Source organism: Glycine max, chromosome 7 (assembly GCF_000004515.6).
Source record: "Glycine max cultivar Williams 82 chromosome 7, Glycine_max_v4.0, whole genome shotgun sequence".
In the NCBI taxonomy this organism is placed as follows: domain Eukaryota; kingdom Viridiplantae; phylum Streptophyta; class Magnoliopsida; order Fabales; family Fabaceae; genus Glycine; species Glycine max.
In genome coordinates, this window is record NC_038243.2 from 9,886,126 (window position 1) to 9,905,369 (window position 19,244).

General features: G+C 35.7%; 2 protein-coding genes across 24 annotated transcripts; both read left to right on the plus strand.

Annotated features, from left to right (window-relative positions):
* Positions 1-930: 930 nt before the first annotated feature.
* LOC100786394 (doublesex- and mab-3-related transcription factor B1) lies at positions 931-5,627 on the plus strand. Of its 9 annotated transcripts, none has more exons than XM_041016981.1 (9): positions 931-967; positions 1,079-1,348; positions 1,430-1,575; positions 1,648-1,740; positions 2,381-2,757; positions 2,870-3,001; positions 3,739-3,898; positions 4,688-4,971; positions 5,524-5,627. In XM_041016981.1, the coding sequence occupies exons 1-5, from the start codon at positions 955-957 to the stop codon at positions 2,453-2,455; spliced, it is 597 nt and encodes a 198-aa protein (XP_040872915.1). In that variant the 5' UTR covers positions 931-954; the 3' UTR covers positions 2,456-2,757; positions 2,870-3,001; positions 3,739-3,898; positions 4,688-4,971; positions 5,524-5,627. The 9 variants fall into 9 exon arrangements, 3 of the variants coding, with proteins under 3 accessions (XP_040872915.1, XP_040872916.1, XP_040872917.1); XR_005892161.1 differs by lacking the exon at positions 931-967 and adding an exon at positions 4,332-4,480 and having other exon boundaries at positions 996-1,348; positions 1,430-1,522; XR_005892160.1 differs by lacking the exon at positions 931-967 and adding an exon at positions 4,323-4,480 and having other exon boundaries at positions 996-1,348; positions 1,430-1,522; positions 3,745-3,898.
* Positions 5,628-7,832: 2,205 nt separating this feature from the next.
* On the plus strand, positions 7,833-13,734 carry LOC113002140 (uncharacterized). 15 transcript variants are annotated; one of them, XR_005892169.1, is made up of 6 exons: positions 7,841-7,927; positions 8,403-9,749; positions 11,151-11,878; positions 12,066-12,783; positions 12,944-13,087; positions 13,436-13,734. XR_005892169.1 is itself a non-coding variant. In XM_041016984.1 (4 exons), exons 1-4 carry the CDS (start codon positions 9,211-9,213, stop codon positions 13,640-13,642), a joined length of 420 nt encoding a protein of 139 aa, XP_040872918.1. In that variant the 5' UTR covers positions 8,403-9,210; the 3' UTR covers positions 13,643-13,734. The 15 variants fall into 15 exon arrangements, 3 of the variants coding, with proteins under 3 accessions (XP_040872920.1, XP_040872918.1, XP_040872919.1); XR_005892170.1 differs by having other exon boundaries at positions 11,151-11,823; XR_005892171.1 differs by having other exon boundaries at positions 8,403-9,225; positions 9,696-9,749; positions 11,151-12,783.
* The last annotated feature ends 5,510 nt before the right edge of the window (positions 13,735-19,244 follow it).

The following is a 19,244-nucleotide window of genomic DNA, read 5'->3' on the forward strand; positions in this document are numbered from 1 at the left end:
TATAAACATAATTTCTTTTTGCCAATCCTTATTATTTGAAAATCTCAGGTAATAGGTATGATATCGATTCCCATGTGATAACTTTATGATAACATGTGGTTCTATTACATTATATACAGCAGCAGCAATTAATGTTCTAGATGTGATCCATTTAGTATTTAATGACCAATAAAAAGCTACCGATCATCTAAGAAATTTAGAAAAATAAAAGGTTATGATGCTACTTGATGAATTGAGAGAGGAAATGGATTTGAGAACCCAAAGCCGAAATCCAAATTAAGATGTCAAAGTCCAATAGTTCATGGCCAAGTAACTGTTGATGTAATCATGGGTTGACGTGGCTATGTACCAGGATAGGGAAGAAATCGAACATATTTTACAGTTTCCACAGAGAGGAGTAGTTAGTGGGGGCCACGACACATACGTGTCAGCCTTCATCAATAGATAAGTGAAAAACAGTAGATAAAAGAAAAAAAGATGATAAGATCGACGATATATAATAATACACATATTAATAGGTAATTTTTTATGAAGATTTCCTGATATTTAGAAGTTAAGTTAAGTAGTTACAACTTAATTAGTGAAACTACACTATTTGTAATTTGAACTTATGTAGTAATTTTTTTAGGTAAATCTTTGTTTCTTAACCATTTTAATATGTTATTGGCATTCTAACTATACGATAATATTAAAAGTGTCTCCTTATTTTACTGCTTTTATTAAAAAAAAGGAAAAGAAAAGTAAAGATGATAGATAGCTGCAGATAGAAACAACCACAAGCACTACTACAGATTCATCATTCAGCATCGTCAAATCTACATCGGTTATTGAAAAACCGATGTAATAAAACATGCAGTGACAGTTTTGTAATTTAAACCAATTTTTTAAAAGTATTAACGGCAGTTTTTATCAAATTATCTTTGATTTGAATGCTATTAAGGCGGTTTTATAAAAATGTTCTTTGTTTGTAAGCTAACTACTACGATTTTAGCTAGCACCTTCTTTGAATTCATTATATTTTAATTCCATTATTTTTTATTTTCTAAGCTGATATACGACTTCTTGCATTCACTTTCAGTTTCACTCCTTAGCCTGGTTATAGGAGCTAGGGTTTATCGAGGCTTTCGATTCGTTCCTTCCTCGCTGCTACAACAATGGCGAAACCTGGGCGAGGTCGTCGCTCTCCCTCCGGTTCCGTTTCCGGCCCCTCTTCCCCCTCCGACTCCCGTTCCTCCTCTCGCTCGCGCTCCCTTTCTCGGTCCCGTTCTCCCTCGCGCTCCATATCGTCTTCCCCCTCCTCCTCCTCTTCCTCCCGCAGCCGCAGCCCTCCCCCGCAGAGGCGCCGAAGGTACCGCTAATTTAGAGATTGATGAAACATTTCATTGCTATTTTAGAGATTGCGCCTTATTGAAATATTTTAGTCCCGCAGAGTATAGAGATTGCGCCGAAGGTATCGCTATTTTAGAGATTGCGCCGAAGCTCCCGCAGCTGCAGCCCTCCCCCGCAGAGATCTCATTTTATGGTATAGGATCATTTTTGCTGCTATTGTCACAATTTTATGAAGGAAACCAAGAGGTTCATAATGATTTTTTCTTTTGTTCAAATAAAGCCATTTGGAAATCGTATAATTATGTTATAATGGCACAGGTGGAAGAACTTCTAAAATTATATGCAAGTGAGAAATATATTCTCATGGTGAATCAGCAGCTGGAAGATTTGAGATTTTATGTTTCTTTCAAGGTATGATTTTATTTCCTTATGAGATATAACTAGAAAACATAATCCTCATTCGACGTTGTTAGATATAAAAACTATTCATGATCTTTCAGTTCACCTGACAACTTAGGCTGCTTTTGGGATAGTTGGTCATTGATAGTGTATTCTATACTCTATGACCATGTGGTTAGGAGTTTGATCCTTGTCACCACCATTCTTTTAGCTAAAAGTTTAATTTTTCTTCAAGGTAGGCAGTTAGTTTTGTTCATTGTTCGTACTTTTAGCTTAAATGGGCTAGTGTATGAGGGGGCGTTTATCTGCTGTGTTGTCTTTGATTCCTAGAGTTGATGCTTCACTTTCCAAAGAGGACAGAATTATTTCAAGAAAAAAATGAGCTGCTGCCACCTCAAGGACTAAATTGGCAACATTAGTGAGGTTTTAAAGAAACAGGGAAAAAAAGCATTAATGACATGAAGAAAAAGTACAAGAAATTGAAGCAACTTGAGGAATCAAACACAAACAGTGATCTGATTAAATGATGTTTCCTACCAACAATAGGTAAGGTGTTTTGGAGATGGGGATTTAGGATTATTTATGGAATTTAGAAGTATGTGTGTTTTGAGCTGGATAGACTTACTGTACCTTATTGATAATCACACTGCAGGTTGGAGCTACAAGTGTTTCAGTATTGCAAAGTATGTGGCAGACTTTCTGGCTAAGTGAGAACTGGGATGGCTAACTTTTTGTGCACAAATAAACAGCAAAAGCACACGACTCTTTTTGCAATTGGAGGAGTACTAAAGTGATACTAGTATTTTTTTTTATCACATGGTGCATGATTTAACAGGAGTTTCACCCGGGGAAGGTATGGGAGCAACAACGTCTGATGACGAAGATGAGCAAGTAGATAGTGATGCCAATCTGTTTGATGGTGCTTTGGATGGTCCTGATAGCATGGGATTCGGTCCTCTTATTCCCACAGAGAATGAGAGGTCCCTCATGGAACGTGTAAGACATGAAGTAAAGCACGAATTGAAACAGGTAAGGGATTAAATGTTAATAGCTTTTAAAAGTCTGCGTTCGAGTCCCATCATTTTGAATCTCTTCCCCCGTGATTGACCTCAATGTCTTTTTTAAAAAAATTATTATGTAGGGTTATAAAGAGAAAATTGTGGACATAAGAGAGGAAATTTTATGCAAGAGATGAGTTGGGAAACTTCCTGGTGACACGACCTCTGTCCTTAAAGCTTGGTGGCAATCACATTCCAAGTGGCCTTACCCTACAGTAAGAACCCAAGACTTTACTATATTTTTTTTTCTTTCAGTAAACCCTGTTCAAACATATTTGAACGAATTTAAATTGTGATTTTGGATGTTGGTGTGTTTGGGTGGCCCTGGTCAGAAGATGTTTTATTAAGTGTTTATGTAATGCAAGGTTGGTCAGTTTGGTTTTGCACTAATGTATGATTACTTTGTGGAATATACTTAAAGTTGAAGATTTTTTAAAAATCTGTTTTTTTTCTTGTATATGTGTAATCAGGAGAGCCAGAGAGGGGTCTTGTATTGTAAGTAGCTGTTGAAATGGAAACCCATTGATAAGCAGAATTTTTTTTCTATCAAATGCAAATTTAGCTGTATATTTGTATCTAATTCTTTGAAGGATTATAAGGAAGGAGGGTTGAAAGAGAAAGGATGGACTTTTGGTGTCTATGTATAATTGTATGCTATAAAAAATGATTTTTATTTTTGGTTAGGCACTAGTATTTATGCTGTAGTTTTACATGTATGATTTGATCGCTGTTAGATGCACCAATTAACTGGCCATGCTAAGTTTTTTAATAAATTGTGTTAACCACTTGTTGCAGTAATCAAGAGTTAGATCATTCATTTCAATATTCTTAGGTTTTGTTTGCTGTTTACCAAATCTGTTATGTGGGTAATGAATTTTAATCTACTATTGCTTATTGTTGGTGGCCATTTCTTCTGAAATTTAAGACTGATAATTTTTACACTTGCTGCCAGTTTTAGGTGGCTACGAAGCTGAGTCAAATAAAGTTGCAGGGAATGCCATTTTATATGAATGTGTTCAAACAATAATGAGCATTGAAGATAATGGTGGCTTACATGTACTTGCCATTAATATCCTGAGAAGATTCTTGTCAAACCGTGACAACAATATCAGGTTTATTTCTGCTCATTGCTTCTCTTTCATAAGTAACTGAAAGTTTTGATTAAGACCTACTAACACCAGCACATTTAGTGTTCACATTGCAAAGTTCCACTATAAAAGCCAAAAGAAACACAAAAAATTAAGCACTGTAAGAGGTCTAAGATGTCTCCTACAACTAGGGAATAATGTTTTGTTACAGTCCAATGACTTGATACAAGAATCTAGGAAGTGCTCTTGATTAGTAGGATTGATCTCTTGACCCCTTTATTAAATATTCTCCTGTTATGGTACTTGATAGAACATTATGGCGGAAGTTGATCCATGTAGCCGACCCCACCTAGTGGGATAAGGCGTTGTTGTTGTTGTTGTATGCTCCAACTTACAACTATAACACTCATGGCATGTGACCTGGATCTGTCTATTTTTTCAATGTCAGAATATCCAGATTTTGTCAGATGCCCGCAAATCAGTATTTTGACTGATATTAACTCAATATGAAGAGAGTAATCTCTTTTTGTAGTTGTGTTTCGTGCGTTTTTACTGGCTGCTGGAATCCCCAACGAGGATGTTCTCCTACGGAAGAAAAGGGCTAGGGTACGTTGTTGGCTTATAATTTTTTCCCTTCATAATATTTTATATACTAACAGACTAAATTAGAGTCTGATTGACATGTAGTGTAATTCTAAAAGTTAATTTTTATATGGTTAAGTAATCAGATATCATCTTTGACATAATTTTTAAGGTATAAATGAAAAGTGTTTTATTTGTACTCAGTTTGACTGAAAAATAATTTTGTGACAGATTCTAAAGCCAGCTTTAACAGTTATACGGGATAAAGAATCAAAATGCTTGCTTGTGTTCATCCGTGGAACTCAAAGCTTAAAATACACACTGACAGATGCAATCGGTGCTCCCGTGTCCTTCAATCATTTCATTTGCAACGATGATGGTGAGCTGAAGAGGAACAACAAGGTTGCAGGACATGGACACCGTGGTATGGTTGCTGCAGCTCGTTGGATTAAGAAGCACTGCACCACTATACTACTTGAAGATCTTCGTCGACACCCCCCGATTTCCAAATCAAGGTATTGTTATATATACTCGGATAATTTGTCCAAAAAAAGGTATTGTTATCCTTTTACTATAGTCTTTTGGAAGAACATAGATTATAATTAATGTTCACTATAGCAAAGAAAAATTGGAAAATTATTGTATTCCCCTTTTCATTACATTTATACGTGAGCAAGTGTTAATTTTTATATTTTTATTTTCTGAAAATATATATATTTTTTAATTTTTTGAGATTTAGAAAATATGTAGGTATCAACAATAAAGTATTTTAAGATATCATCACATTTTTATTTCTTTAAAAAAGAATGAAAATGTTGATGTATTATTTTGAGTTTTGGACTTATTTTTAAAAATGTTTTCAAATTAGTTTTCTATATTTTAAATAAATATATATTTTTTATTTTAATTTTCTTTAAAAATATAAATAAAAAACATTCAAATCAAACTTCACCTTAATTTTTTTGTTCCTTACTTTATATGTTTTCACTTTAAAGGCATGTTCTTGCTTCAACAATTTGTAAACTCGACCTTTTTCTATTGTTATAATTATAATAATCTTTTCATAGATTGTTGGGCACTCGCTTGGTGGTGGTACGGCTGTGCTGTTGACATATATGCTTAGAGAAATAAAGCAGCTCTCTTCATGCACTTGTGTCACGTTTGGCCCAGGCATGTGGTTATACTAATTAGTACTTCTTAAATTTACATCTAAACTTTTAATTTTTTCAAGATTATTGGGTAACTGATTTAATTGTTTTTTATTATAATTGAATTGATCATCAACTGATTTTTGGTATTAACCAGATGTAGAATTAATAGCGCGTTATGCAGATGTAATTATAGTCTGACAAACTCAAATTTTGGGTAGCTAGGATGCATAAATGGTTCTGTATATATAGACGAATGAAAAATGCATGTACAAGAGTTCAGCTACGTACATGAAACACATTTGTTTTGAAATAATTGTGTACATAAGTTCTGCATATCTTATTTAAAATTTTTATTGGGAATGAATAAGTGATAGATATAAAAATTCATATTGCTAAGTCCTTGTTTCACAATTGTAATTTTTTGCAGCTGCCTCCGTATCATTGGAGTTATCAGAATTCGGGAAGCCCTTTATCACTTCCATTATAAATGATTCGGACATAGTGCCTACATTGTCAGCTTATTCTATTCATGATTTCATTTCTGAGGTGCTCAAACTAGCTAGCTAGTTCTCCCAATCTAACTAGGCTTCAGCAAATATATTGATTTATGTTTATTTTCTTCATTATTTTCTCTCCATCATTCTAAACACAACATATATATTTGGATAAAAAGAAAAATAGAAAATATATATGAAAAACTATGCATTTCTATTATTTAATTAATTAAATAAAAAATTGAACTTAATTTTTTGTATTTTCCTTTCCCTGCAAATTTTAAAAGTCTCTCCTTCCATGGAAGATATTAATAGTAGTACTCAACACTCCACAGGGATATATAGTGTCCTATTAGGTATTGACTAAACATATAGTTGGGGCATGCCTGCAGCTTAATTTATATGCTGTCAGTGTAAAGAATTTACACTATCAATCTCAAGCATAGACTATTTACTCTTTAATGAATCTAAGTTGGAACACTACTAAAATAGTTTTAAAAAGAAAATCATGAGTTTAATAGGAAAACATTGTCAACCGATCAAAAATCATCTTTAATATGAGTTTTAAGGTAGCTGTTATAAAAGCAACAAATGGTAGAGATGAAATAGGGACTAAATTTCACATATTGAGTACTGTTACCAGTTCAATTTTGTTATCTGAGCTGGGTGCAAAGTTTTGGACATCATTTCAGTTGGCTCTGTACTTGTTGAAAATATTGCTATACTTGTATTATGTTTGTTTGAGCTTGTATAGTTGTTCCTTTCTTCAGTAGCCTTGTATTAGGTGAATCTTAACCTTGATTACTTTATGCAGGTGGAGTTCCAAATCTGGCCATGGTTGAGAGTGTGGACAATCAGAAGGTAGACATGTAGAATCAATGTTACTTGTGAATAACTTGTTAAAATTTCAAATTGTAATTTCGTTACAGCTAATTTTCTAACGAATACCATTAGCTATTTGACAAACCTTAAAGTGTTCTTGTACCTCTGGAACTGCAGGTAGCAAATCATCTTGACCGTATGGTATCAACCCTTGGAAGAAATCCTCTGAAGGTTTTGGTGCAAGTAAATTCGAGTGGAGAAGAATGTAAGTTCAGCTTAAAATTATAATGAGTTACTCTAACTCCTTGTTATACTTTTTGGATCTTATGAGGTTTCCTCACTCCCTTTGGGTGTGAGGAAAATTCTTGCTTGAGGCATTAGAAATCCTTCTTTTGTACATTGTAACTTGTAAATTTGTGTTACTGACTTGTCTTCATGTACTGAGACTTCTTAATTTGACATCAGGGAATTGTTATTCATATTTAGTTCTTTAATGCTTTGCATGGAATTCCATCAATTAGAATATATATTTCCCCCTTATCCCAGGGTTATTGTACTACATTCAAACTTCTATTTATTCATTTTAGATAATGACACAGTAATGTTACTTAATTAGTCACTGATTGCAGCTATTCCGCTATTGTTTGTTAACATAGTGTATCATATTCTTCTATTATGTCATGGCATTTCAAGTACTTTGTTGGCATGCATTATTTGTCAGAGTATATTATAATGCTCTTATTTCATACATATTTTACATAAATGAATTTTGTTTATGGATTCTTATATTGTTGCAGCCAAATCTGGTATTGATCCTTCCAACTGTGTTGACTTAATCAATACAAAAAGATGCGAGACACAAAACGAAAAGAAGAAAATAATTGAAAAGTGCTACAAGAAGTTCATGATTTACTCTTTAACCCAACCAATCCAGAAGCTAGTAGGAATTTCAACAAAGCACAACAACATCAGGACCCTACTGGTCTTGCATGCAGCCAAGAAAGGTACTTACAGGTGATCGTTATTGTGCCACATGAACTAAACAGATCTCGTAGTTATTTATCAGTAGCATCATCATCAAAGTTCTTTACATGAAAGTTTGATGATGATGTTACCGATAATGAGCTACGAGAGTGTTTTTAGCCGTCGCTGCAAATTTTCTCAACTCCAGAATTGCTTCCCTTTGATCTGAACCTTTCCAATTTCGGAATCATCATTTTCTGAACACCAATTGATACCAAGAAAGAAAAAAAGAAAGAAAGAAAGAAAGAAGGAAAGGCCAAAACAGAATGCGTATGGATTACACTGAATGTGTACATATATCTTAAATTTGCAACAACTGTTCTTATAACAGTTTTTATTAAGTAAAAATTATAGGAGTTAAGTTAACTAAAAAGAAATTTCTAGTAGAATCAAATTCAGTTTTTTTTTTTCACCATAGCTGATCTGGTCTGATCTGTACATTTTTGAATTTTACAGTTAGTTTTACAGAACCTAACAAATTGCTGTATTGTATATATGCTATGCACACAGGTTCTATTTTCTCCTTTATTTCTTTTCTAAATCCTTCTCTTATTTTTTTTATTTAATTATTGAATTTATTGGAATTTAGACTCTTTCAGTTCAATAAACTTTAAAACTCTTGAGCCTAGGGATACAAATATATTCTATGCTTCCATGTGAATTTTCTTCTCTTAATGCTTTTGAGTTATGACTAATCTTGCTCACTTAAGGGATTATTATATTGTTCACATTAGGGGAAAAAGGATTTATCATCTAAGGAATTAGGGTTAAATTAATTAAATTAAAGAAATTGGTTAGGAATTGATTAGCACATGGATTTAATGTTACTTATAATTAGTTCCTTTCCATTGCTGGTTTAACATAATATGACTTGCTGGAAATGATCATAAATCTAGTAAAACCTCTGCAGATAACATGCTTTATGATAATTGGTAAAATTAAATATACGCTATCAAACATACAAAGGAGAAAACAAAACAAATGTATTCCAGTCTTCTATTGAAACTTGGAAAATTCTTCGTTGACAACTTACAAGATTACACAAAATTCTCAATTCAAGAAAAAGAAATTCCTTGAAAATTGAATACATATTTCACCACAGACTGACTTAATCAATACAAAAAGATGCGAGACACAAAATGAAAAGAAGAAAATAATTGAAAGTGCTACAAGAAGTTCATGATTTACTCTTTAACCCAACCAATCCAGAAGCTAGTAGGAATTTCAACAAAGCACAACAACATCAGGACCCTACTGGTCTTGCATGCAGCCAAGAAAGGTACTTACAGGTGATCGTTATTGTGCCACATGAACCAAACAGATCTCGTAGTTATTTATCAGTAACATCATCATCAAAGTTCTTTACATGAAAGTTTGATGATGATGTTACCGATAAAGAGCTACGAGAGTGTTTTTAGCCGTCGCTGCAAATTTTTTAACCTCCAGATTGCTTCCCTTTGATCTGAGCCTTTCCAATTTTAGAATCATCATTTTCTGAACACCAATTGATTCCAAGAAAGAAAGAAAAAAGAAAGAAAGAAGGAAAGGCCAAAAAAGAATGCGTATGGATTACACTGAATGTGTACATATATCTTAAATTTGCAACAACTGTTCTTATAACAGTTTTTATTAAGTAAAAATTATAACAGGTAAGTTAACTAAAAAGAAATTTCTAGTAGAATCAAATTCAGTTTTTTTTTCTTCACCATAGCTGATCTGGTCTGATCTGTACATTTTTGAATTTGACAGTTAGTTTTACAGAACCTAACAAATTGCTGTATCGTATATATGCTATGCACACAGGTTCTATTTTCTCCTTTTTTTTATTTTCTAAATCCTTCTCTTATTTTCTTATTTAATTATTGAATTTATTGGAATTTAGACTCTTTCAGTTCAATAAACTTTAAAACTCTTGAGCCTAGGGATACAAATATATTGTATGCTTCCATGTGAATTTTCTTCTCTCAATGCTTATGAGTTATGACTAATCTTGCTCTCTTAAGGGATTATTATATTGTTCACAGTAGGGGAAAAATGATTTATCATCTAAGGAATTAGGGTTAAATTAATTAAATTAAAGAAATTGGTTAGGAATTGCATAAAACATGGATTTAATGTTACTTATAATTAGTTCCTTTCCATTGCTGGTTTAATATAATATGACTTGCTGGAAATGATCATAAATCAAGTAAAACCTCTGCAGATAACATGCTGTATGATAATCGGTAAAATTAAATATACATTATCAAACATACAAAGGAGAAAACAAAACAAATGTATTCCAGTTTTCTATTGAAACTGGGAAAATTCTTCGTTGACAACTTACAAGATTACACAAAATTCTCAATACAACATAAGATATGAACGAGTAAAGAAAAAGAAATTCCTTCAAAATTGCATACATATTTCACCACAGACTAACTTAATCAATACAAAAAGATGCGAGACACAAAACGAAAAGAAGAAAATAATTGAAAGTGCTACAAGAAGTTCATGATTTACTCTTTAACCCAACCAATCCAGAAACTAGTAGGAATTTCAGCAAAGCACAACAACATCAGGACCCTACTGGTCTTGCATGCAGCCAAGAAAGCTACTTACAGGTGATCGTTATTGTGCCACATGAACTAAACAGATCTCGTAGTTATTTATCAGTAGCATCATCATCAAAGTTCTTAACATAAAAGTTTGATGATGATGTTACCGATAAAGAGCTACGAGAGTGTTTTTAGCCGTCGCTGCAAATTTTCTCAACTCCAGAATTGCTTCCCTTTGATCTGAGCCTTTCCAATTTCAGAATCATCATTTTCTGAACACCAATGGATACCAAGAAAGAAAAAAAAGAAAGAAAGAAAGAAAGAAAGAAGGAAAGGCCAAAACAGAATGCGTATGGATTACAATGAATGTGTACATATATCTTAAATTTGCAACAACAATTGTTCTTATAACAGTTTTTATTAAGTTAAAATTATAACAGTTAACTAAAAAGAAATTTCTTGTAGAATCAAATTCAGTTTTTTTTTCTTCACCATAGCTGATCTGGTCTGATCTGTACATTTTTGAATTTGACAGTTAGTTTTACAGAACCTAACAAATTGTTGTATCGTATATATGCTATGCACAAAGGTTCTATTTTCTCCTTTATTTCTTTTCTAAATCCTTCTCTTATTTCTTTATTTAATTATTGAATTTATTGGAATTTAGGCTCTTTCAGTTCAATAAACTTTAAAACTCTTGAGAGAGGCTGCAATTAGGGTTTATGCTAGAGAAACAGAGAACAGAGAGTCCGGGAGCAAGCCCATCGCGCAGTACATGGAGGATGCGCGGCCCCACGCCGTCTTCGAGCGGTCCGGCGAGTCCGGGAGGTCCTTCAACTATTCCGAATCAATCCGCATTACATCGGAATCCGTCCCCGAGCAGCAGATAATGGCTTACCTTGTCAAAATCCAGCACTGCGGCTTCATCCAGCCATTCGGCTCCATGATCACCGTCGATGAGCCCTCCATCTGCATCCTCGGTTACTCCGACAACGCCCACGACATGCTCGGCATTACTCTGCAGTCCGTCCCTTTGCTCGACGACAAGAATGACGCCGCCTTTTCTCTCGGCACCGATGTCCGAGCCCTGTTCACTCACTCTAGCGCCTGACTCCTCGAAAAGGCCTTCTCCGCACGCGAAATTAGCCTCATGAACCCTATCTGGATCCACTCCAGAACCTCCGGGAAGCCTTTCTATGGAATCCTCCACCGAATTGACGGAATTGTCATCGATTTGGAGCCTGTGCTTACGGAGGATCCTGCCCTCTCTATAGCTGGAGCTGTCCAGTCGCAGAAGCTCGCGGTTCGCGCGATTTTGCAGCTTCAATGTCTCCCCAGTGGTGATGCTAAGCTTCTCTGTGACACTGTTGCTCTGAAATCTCATACTAGTCAGGGGTTTCATATCCTCTTTTTTCTCTGTAGTTTTGGTTTTAATTTTTAACCGACTAAGATTACTATTGTATTCTAGGAGAAAATATATGTTCATTTGATCTTTTGTCTTAATATTCATACAGTTTACTATCCTTGTTTGGTTAAAATGATTAATTCTTGTGATTCTAACTACTGAAATATTTTTCTGTAGTGTTTGTTTGCCACCGAGACATTTAGCATTGGTTTGAACATGCCTGAATAATTTGTTCAAATGAGTGGTCGTGCTGGTCGACGAGGCATTGATGAACGTGGAATATGTATCCTCATGGTTGATGAGAAGATGGAGCCTTCTACTGCTAAAAATATGGTTAAAGGGGTAGCTGATAGTCTAAACAGGTAAATTGTTGGTTTAATTTAATTTTGGAGAGTTTCATATCTGACAAGGTTCTGCCAGATAATGGTTTACTCGTCCATTTTGTTAGAGATCTTAATGATTCTGAAACTTCGGAAACAGGTTTCTTGTTGGTGCTCTTGACTATCCAGTACTTATTATTGTCCATAATGGAGACTGTTCAAAATCTAATGCATGATAATATGAGCTTTTGATGATATGATGTTCATCCACTAAAAGAAATGTTATCTATTTTCATATTGTAGCTTGCATAAATAAATTGTTATCTCTATTACATAATTTTTAAATTTTCCTTCCCGTGCATTTCAGTGCCTTTCATAATTTTTAAATTTAGAAGTATTTCTAACCTTCTTCGTAGTGGTTTCCGTGAAAGTCTGGACCAACTAATACAGTCATATGTGGAAAGGCAAGGTCGTGCACCAATTGACTGGGATTTGCATCAAAAGTTACCAACACCAACTCCTGCATCGAAACTTGATTGGTTGAGTTTTTGGATGCACTAGACATCAATTATGCAGTAAGTAGTTAGCTGCAGAGATCTTTATTTATTTCCAATTTTGAATATCTAAAGACAACATTTCTCTTGGGGAAAATTTTTAAGCCAAACTTCTATTTTCTGTGTAGCATCCATTTTAATATTTAATTCGTAGTTTTTCTGTCTCTATTGATTACTGCAGATTGAATTTGAGCCAGAATATTTGGTGGAGTTTGATAATCCAGATATTGATGAGAAGGAACCAATTCCACTACGGGATGCACTTGAGAAGGCGAAACCATTCTTGATGTCATATGAGGGGATTCAAAGTCAGGAAGTGTGGGAGGTATATTTTGTTGCTAAGCTTATCCACAACTTAGTATTGTTACCCTAACATTAAATTGCAAAGGTTTTTGGGCAGGAGTTTCGTTACTAATGTTTCATTTTCTTCATCACTATCTTCGCCAATAATCTTATGGATTGATTGCCAATATCTTTGTCATATCAAACCTGTGTAACAAGTACATTTAGGCAAGTGTTGTATTACTCACTGTATTTGTTTTGAAATTGTTGTCTATTTTATGGGTCCTAGTGGGTAAAGGCTTTTGTTTTCATGTTGTTCTCTACTTTATCAATGTGTCCTTGTGTTGGGATATGCTTTCTCTAATATTTTTTTAACTTTATAACCTACTAGAAAACAATGGAAGAGACAATGGCGCGAGTTCCATTGTTGAAAAAGATTGTTGATCACTACAGTGGACCTGATAGGGTAACTACAAAGAAGCGACAAGAAGAATTAGACAGAGTTGCTAAAACTCTTCCTGAAAGTGCACCATCTTCAGTAGAACAATTTACTAATCGTTCTGTTATTTCTCTTCAGGTTTGGAACTGTAAATATTGATATTGTGTTGGGCATAAAATGTCTTTTACTTGGGCAGTTGTTTCCCTCTTGTGTTGATAATCTTTTTATAAGTATCTCTGCCAATGATGTTCTATTGCTTGCTCATGCAGTTCAGTGTTAAATGTATCCTCTTGTGTTGATAATCTTATTTTGTCCTTTTTCTTATGTCCTATTGTCTGTGGGGGGATGCAGTGCAACTTATCATTACTTGATTGCATTTGCTATAACCAGCTAAACATTTTGGTTCTACACTAATTTCTTAAGTTTAAACATCATTTTTGAGATTAAAGTTTCAAAACATAAATAACTTAAAAATTAATTTTAACTAAAATCAACTTTTGTAAAATAATTTAAAATTATGTTTGCGAATAGCCAGCCAAATACTCTTTGGACTTCATAGGGCCGAAGTACTTTTGCCAAGTTAGCGAATCACTGTTCCATTGGAATTTTTTCAATTGTTTGAAGTTTTTTAGGTTGTGCCTGTTTCGGGAGGATGAAAGGGTTAGTATAAAGTGGAATAAAATCTTTTATTCGGTAAAACAAAAACAAAAAATGATAACACTTTCAACTTTTTTTCCTATAAATCTGTTGAGTGGAGTGCAAATGTGATAAACTTCATGGGATTATATTTTAAAATTTGTAAACATTTTTTTTTTTGTCAAATAAGTACAGTACACAATTTATGTTTGCATAACTACTGTTGAACGTAGGGGTATGCCTGCACACAAATGAAAGGATTGTTAATTAGTGAACTGTGAACTCTGAACAGTAATGTCTATTACTAAATAGGTGTAAGTGTTGAACATCAGATCAATGATGGACTGTCAGAAGCATTACTTTTTTGATAGCTTTGTCGGAAGTGGGGTCCAGGTATATCTCCAAACAATTTAAAGACATATACAAGTGAGCAACATTAAAAAATTCTGAATACCTTATAGTTTAATTATGAGTGTAAAATCTTTTTAACAGTCAATCATTAAAAATATTTTTTATAGTAATATGATTTTTAAAATAATAATTATAAAAATCAATAAATTCATTAATAAAAGCGTAAAATTCGGAAAATTCCCAAAATACAAGGCTAAAATACATAACCATATGGGAGGTTTTGCTTCCTGCACCCCCAAAATAATGTAATATCCCCAAAGTATCCTTATGTTATCTTGCTTTCTCCTACACCTTAAACGTTTTCTCTAGTACCTAGCCTTCCTTTGTTCTTTTCCAACTTCAATCTATCTGGTCATTCAACCTCCATTAGTCTTCGCTCTTGTTTGTTCAACCTTTAACTCTTTGTTGGTGTCATATAATCATTTTGGATTAGGTGACTCAGAATGTTATGTAGAGATGCAAATGAATCAACGTAGTATGGATTAGTATAATTAGTGTTCAGAATTTCTGCCTTTGGCATCCATTGCAGCAACATCATTAGTGGAAGATTCCATTAACGACAAGAGTTTGAAGAGGCTTATGGAGCATGATGAGTCCTTCACCAACATAGCCAAGAGGAAAGAGTTAAAGCGATGGCATCCATGCAAGTTCAGGGTCGTTGTAGTGTTGGATATGCCACAATGGAGGTGCGCACCACCACACAAAGGGAAAGAGGAAAGAAGGGTGGGTGTGTTAGTGTGAGATAGAAAGGGTATTGTTGTCCTTTTAGTTTCCTATGAAGGTGTGGGAAGCAAAAAGTGGGTTTAGGAAGTAAAAGCCCCATATGGGGTTATATTGCAGGTTCTCAGCCCAAGTGGCTAATGGGTTTGAAAAACCCAATAGCAACAAAAGAAAGGCTGTTGCTAGGTGCACCGAGCAAAATTGCTGGTGCACCCAGCAATTCAATGAAGTACCGAAAATACCCTCCGTTTAAAAAATAAAAGTAACGTAATAAAAAAAAGCTTGTTCTTCCGTGATAGCTTTCTTCTTCAGCTTGCAAAAGCGCTTGTTTCTTCCCCGTGCACCCAACAATCTCCATTCGTGCTTCTTGTTCCCCGATATTGGCCTTCTTCCTCCTCGCCCTGATTTCCTTCTCAATTTGAAATTTGGAGAAGAAGCTGTTGTTCGTGTCCTCCATTGAAGTTGACATCCTCCATTGAAGTTGTTGTTCGTGTTCTCCGCCATAAAGGTTAGTCTTCTAACCTCCTCGTAACTGTTTCAATGGCGTAAATGGCTGTAGGAACCTTAGGATAGACGACATTAATGGCTGGAGGTTGAAGACGAAGGTTCTTCCGCGCGTAGGAAAGGGGCTTCTGGGAATTCCCGCGGAAGAAGTGTGGAAGGTTCTTTCGCGGATTCCCGCGGAAGAAGCCTCTGAAGGATCTTCCGCGTGATCCAACAGAAGAAGGTTCTGCATTGTCTTCCACGGACTACATTTTGTTTTCGCGGAAGAACCTGCTGAAGCTTCTTCCGCAGGCTACATTTTCTTCTCGCGGAAGATCCTGCTAACGTTCTTCCGCGGATCATGTTTTGCTGTGTATTTTGATTTTTTTGGATTATACCTGAATTTGTTCATATTATTAGGTAGTTTGTGCTATTTAGTTGCTATTAAAAATTGCGTTTGTATGTAAAATGAAATTATATTTGGTGTGATTTATATATGCATTAGGATGTCTAAATTGAAGTGTTAGGATGTCTAAATTGAAATTATATTTGGTGTGATTTATATATGCATTAGGAAGTAACTATGTGATTTTAGCATAATAATAGCCATCATTTTAAATAAAATATAGTTGAATTATTATTTTTTTATCATAAATATTTCACATAATAATAGTCTGAAAAATTTCTTAATTTTTAATTTTAATTAATTCATAAATAAAGATAATTATAACTTAATAAATAAATTATCGATAAAATGTAACAATCTAAGCATTTTGATGAGACTCATTTAAGCACCTAATTCATTTAAGCACCTAAGCAGAGTTACTTCATTGAAGAGATTAAGAGCTTATGAAATACTTATATATGAAAGAATAAAATAAATGATGTGTACAAAGGGAGCTCCATTTAAGCATGAAAAGAAAATACGATAGAGTTACTTCATCGGCAAGAGGAATTGAAGACCATCATGGATAGGACCAATTGCAACATCATGGTTGGTGGATTAGTTGACAATGTTGGGATAGTTTATTCTTTTTGAGACGAAACAACGAGAGAACAATATTTGAGGAAATGATATTTTCTTCTGTTTTATTCATTTATTTATTTAGGATATGAGTAGAAATACGATAGATCCTTGCTTGGGGCTATACAAATATTTTCATATTAAGTTTGTCAGATCTTAGACTATTCAAAACATCTTTTAAATCTAATAAGTTAACCTAGTTATAATAATAATAATAATAATAATAATATTGTTATACTATTTTGTAATTTGAAACAACATAAACTAAATTGTATTAGTCGTGAAATGATACATTTGGACACAGTGGCATTTCAACCTTACATGCAAATAGAGGTTTGAAAACTTAATTTGAACAAATTAGTAAGAAACATACAAAACATGTGTTTGAACAAATTTGTAATGACAAAGCTTTGTTACCAATTATTTGAATATTTAATTTGATCGAAAAAAATAAATGTTCTTCATGATTTCAGATCATGGTTAGAACACGAGGTTTAGGTCGTGTGTTAGGAGCTGGTAGAGGTAAAGGCATTAGTGAGGATACGCATGAGGCTGATGTTCCTCTGCGTCGCAGACCTACTGTTTCAGCACGTAGGCAACGGGTTCGTCTGCGTGAGGACGTGACAGAGAGACCTGAGGATGTGCCTCAGTTGCATGAGGATGTTCCTCATGTGTCTGATGCCACCCCAGAGATGACAAGCGCTGCCGATGCTGTTCAGACAGAGGGAATGGCTACTGATGGGAGCTTGGGGTCACCTGCTGCAGATGAGGGTTTCCCCGGTGGACCACGCGACCCATCGATTTTGACCGATTTTGCTGAGCATGTCGCACACAGCATCTGGAGTGGACAGGAACGTAGTTTTTAATGTTGACTAATTACATAAAAATTATTTGTAGTTGGATTGTTTTTTATATACACGTTATTGTAAATTGTTATTCAATTTAGGAACGACCCGATCTGAAGTTGGTCTCCCGCGGTAGAAAAGTAGATAAAATTGGGAGACCAGCGCCTGAGATCGAAGGGTTGGTTGCTGGCACCGGATTGAGTCCACTGATCAGGTGTTCTGTTATCACCACTGATCTTGGACTCATATCCGTCTTCGTCGAGAGGTGGCATCGCGAGACTAGCACGTTCCACCTGCTAGTAGGCGAGTTGACGATCACTTTGGATGACGTGGCGTCACTCCTACACCTTCCCATCACTGGCGCGCTGCATACGTTCGAGCCGCTTGTTACTTTAGACGCCATTCGTCTACTGACGGAGCTTCTTGAGGTCAGTCATGAGGAGGCTACATTTGAGATCCGACAGGATGGTGGGCCTCGTGTCCGGTTGGGGTGGCTTCGAGACTTGTATCAGAGCCAGTGCAGGACCAGACGATGGGTTGTAGCAGCCCGCACGTATCTGCTCCACATGGTGGGTTATACTCTTTTTGCCAATAAGAGTTCAACCCATGTACATGTCGTGCACCTGGAGGCTTTCAGGGACCTGGCCCAGGCAGGGGGATTCGCCTGGGGGGCGGCTGCATTAGTCCACATGTACGACCATCTGAATGACGCATCGCAGGCCTGTACACGGCAGTTGGGTGGTTATATTACACTTCTCCAGGTACGTATTATCACTGATAATTTAATATGAAGTAGCATTGAATCTCTTTTTTTGTATTGATGTTGACTATGTCTTTGTAGTGCTGGATATATGAGCACTTTCCTACAGTGCATACATCCATTGTTCATGATGCTTATGATGAAGGGAGCCCACGGGCTTGCAGGTGGCTTACGGGTAAGGCTCATATTACGGGGATCAAGGGAGCCCCGTATCGGAGACGTTTGGATGCCCTGAGTGTGACTGACGTGTGCTGGATGCCCTATGGTGAGCACCGGCGAGTCAGGGCCTTTGACTTGATATCGTCGTACACCGGCCAGCTCAGATGGGGTCAGATTGTGGTGTACGTTTGACCTGAGTGGGTTCTTCGACAGTTTGGCTACCTTCAGACGGTCCCTCCACCGCCGGTTTGTGATTCTTTGATGGGTGATGATATAGATGACCGGTGGCTAAATTTTCCAGACCATTTGGTGCCTTCAGGGGAGCTCTGTGTAGTTCCTGGACAGGTGGCGGCAGACTACTTGGAGTGGTTTTTTCGGATATCGCACCCATTCGTCACGCGGACCGAGGAAACTACTACGCCGAGACATCCACCTCCCCCTCATCATGAGGAGTTTGTCGAGCCACCCATCCCCGAGGTTTTAGTCGCGATCGATCTCCCTACGCATTCAGTGGTAAGCATAACTTCTGTAGTTTTTCATAATTTAAATTTTTTAAAATGTGATACTGACTTTGTTATTTTGACTGTGACAGGTTCATTGCGAAGGATGTCAAGGGATGACTCAGGATTTAGGAGCGATTGCTGAGGATTTGGAGCGGGTCATCAACCTCAGGATGGTCACCGAGGGCACTGACTTACATGACATCATGACTCGTTGTCTGAG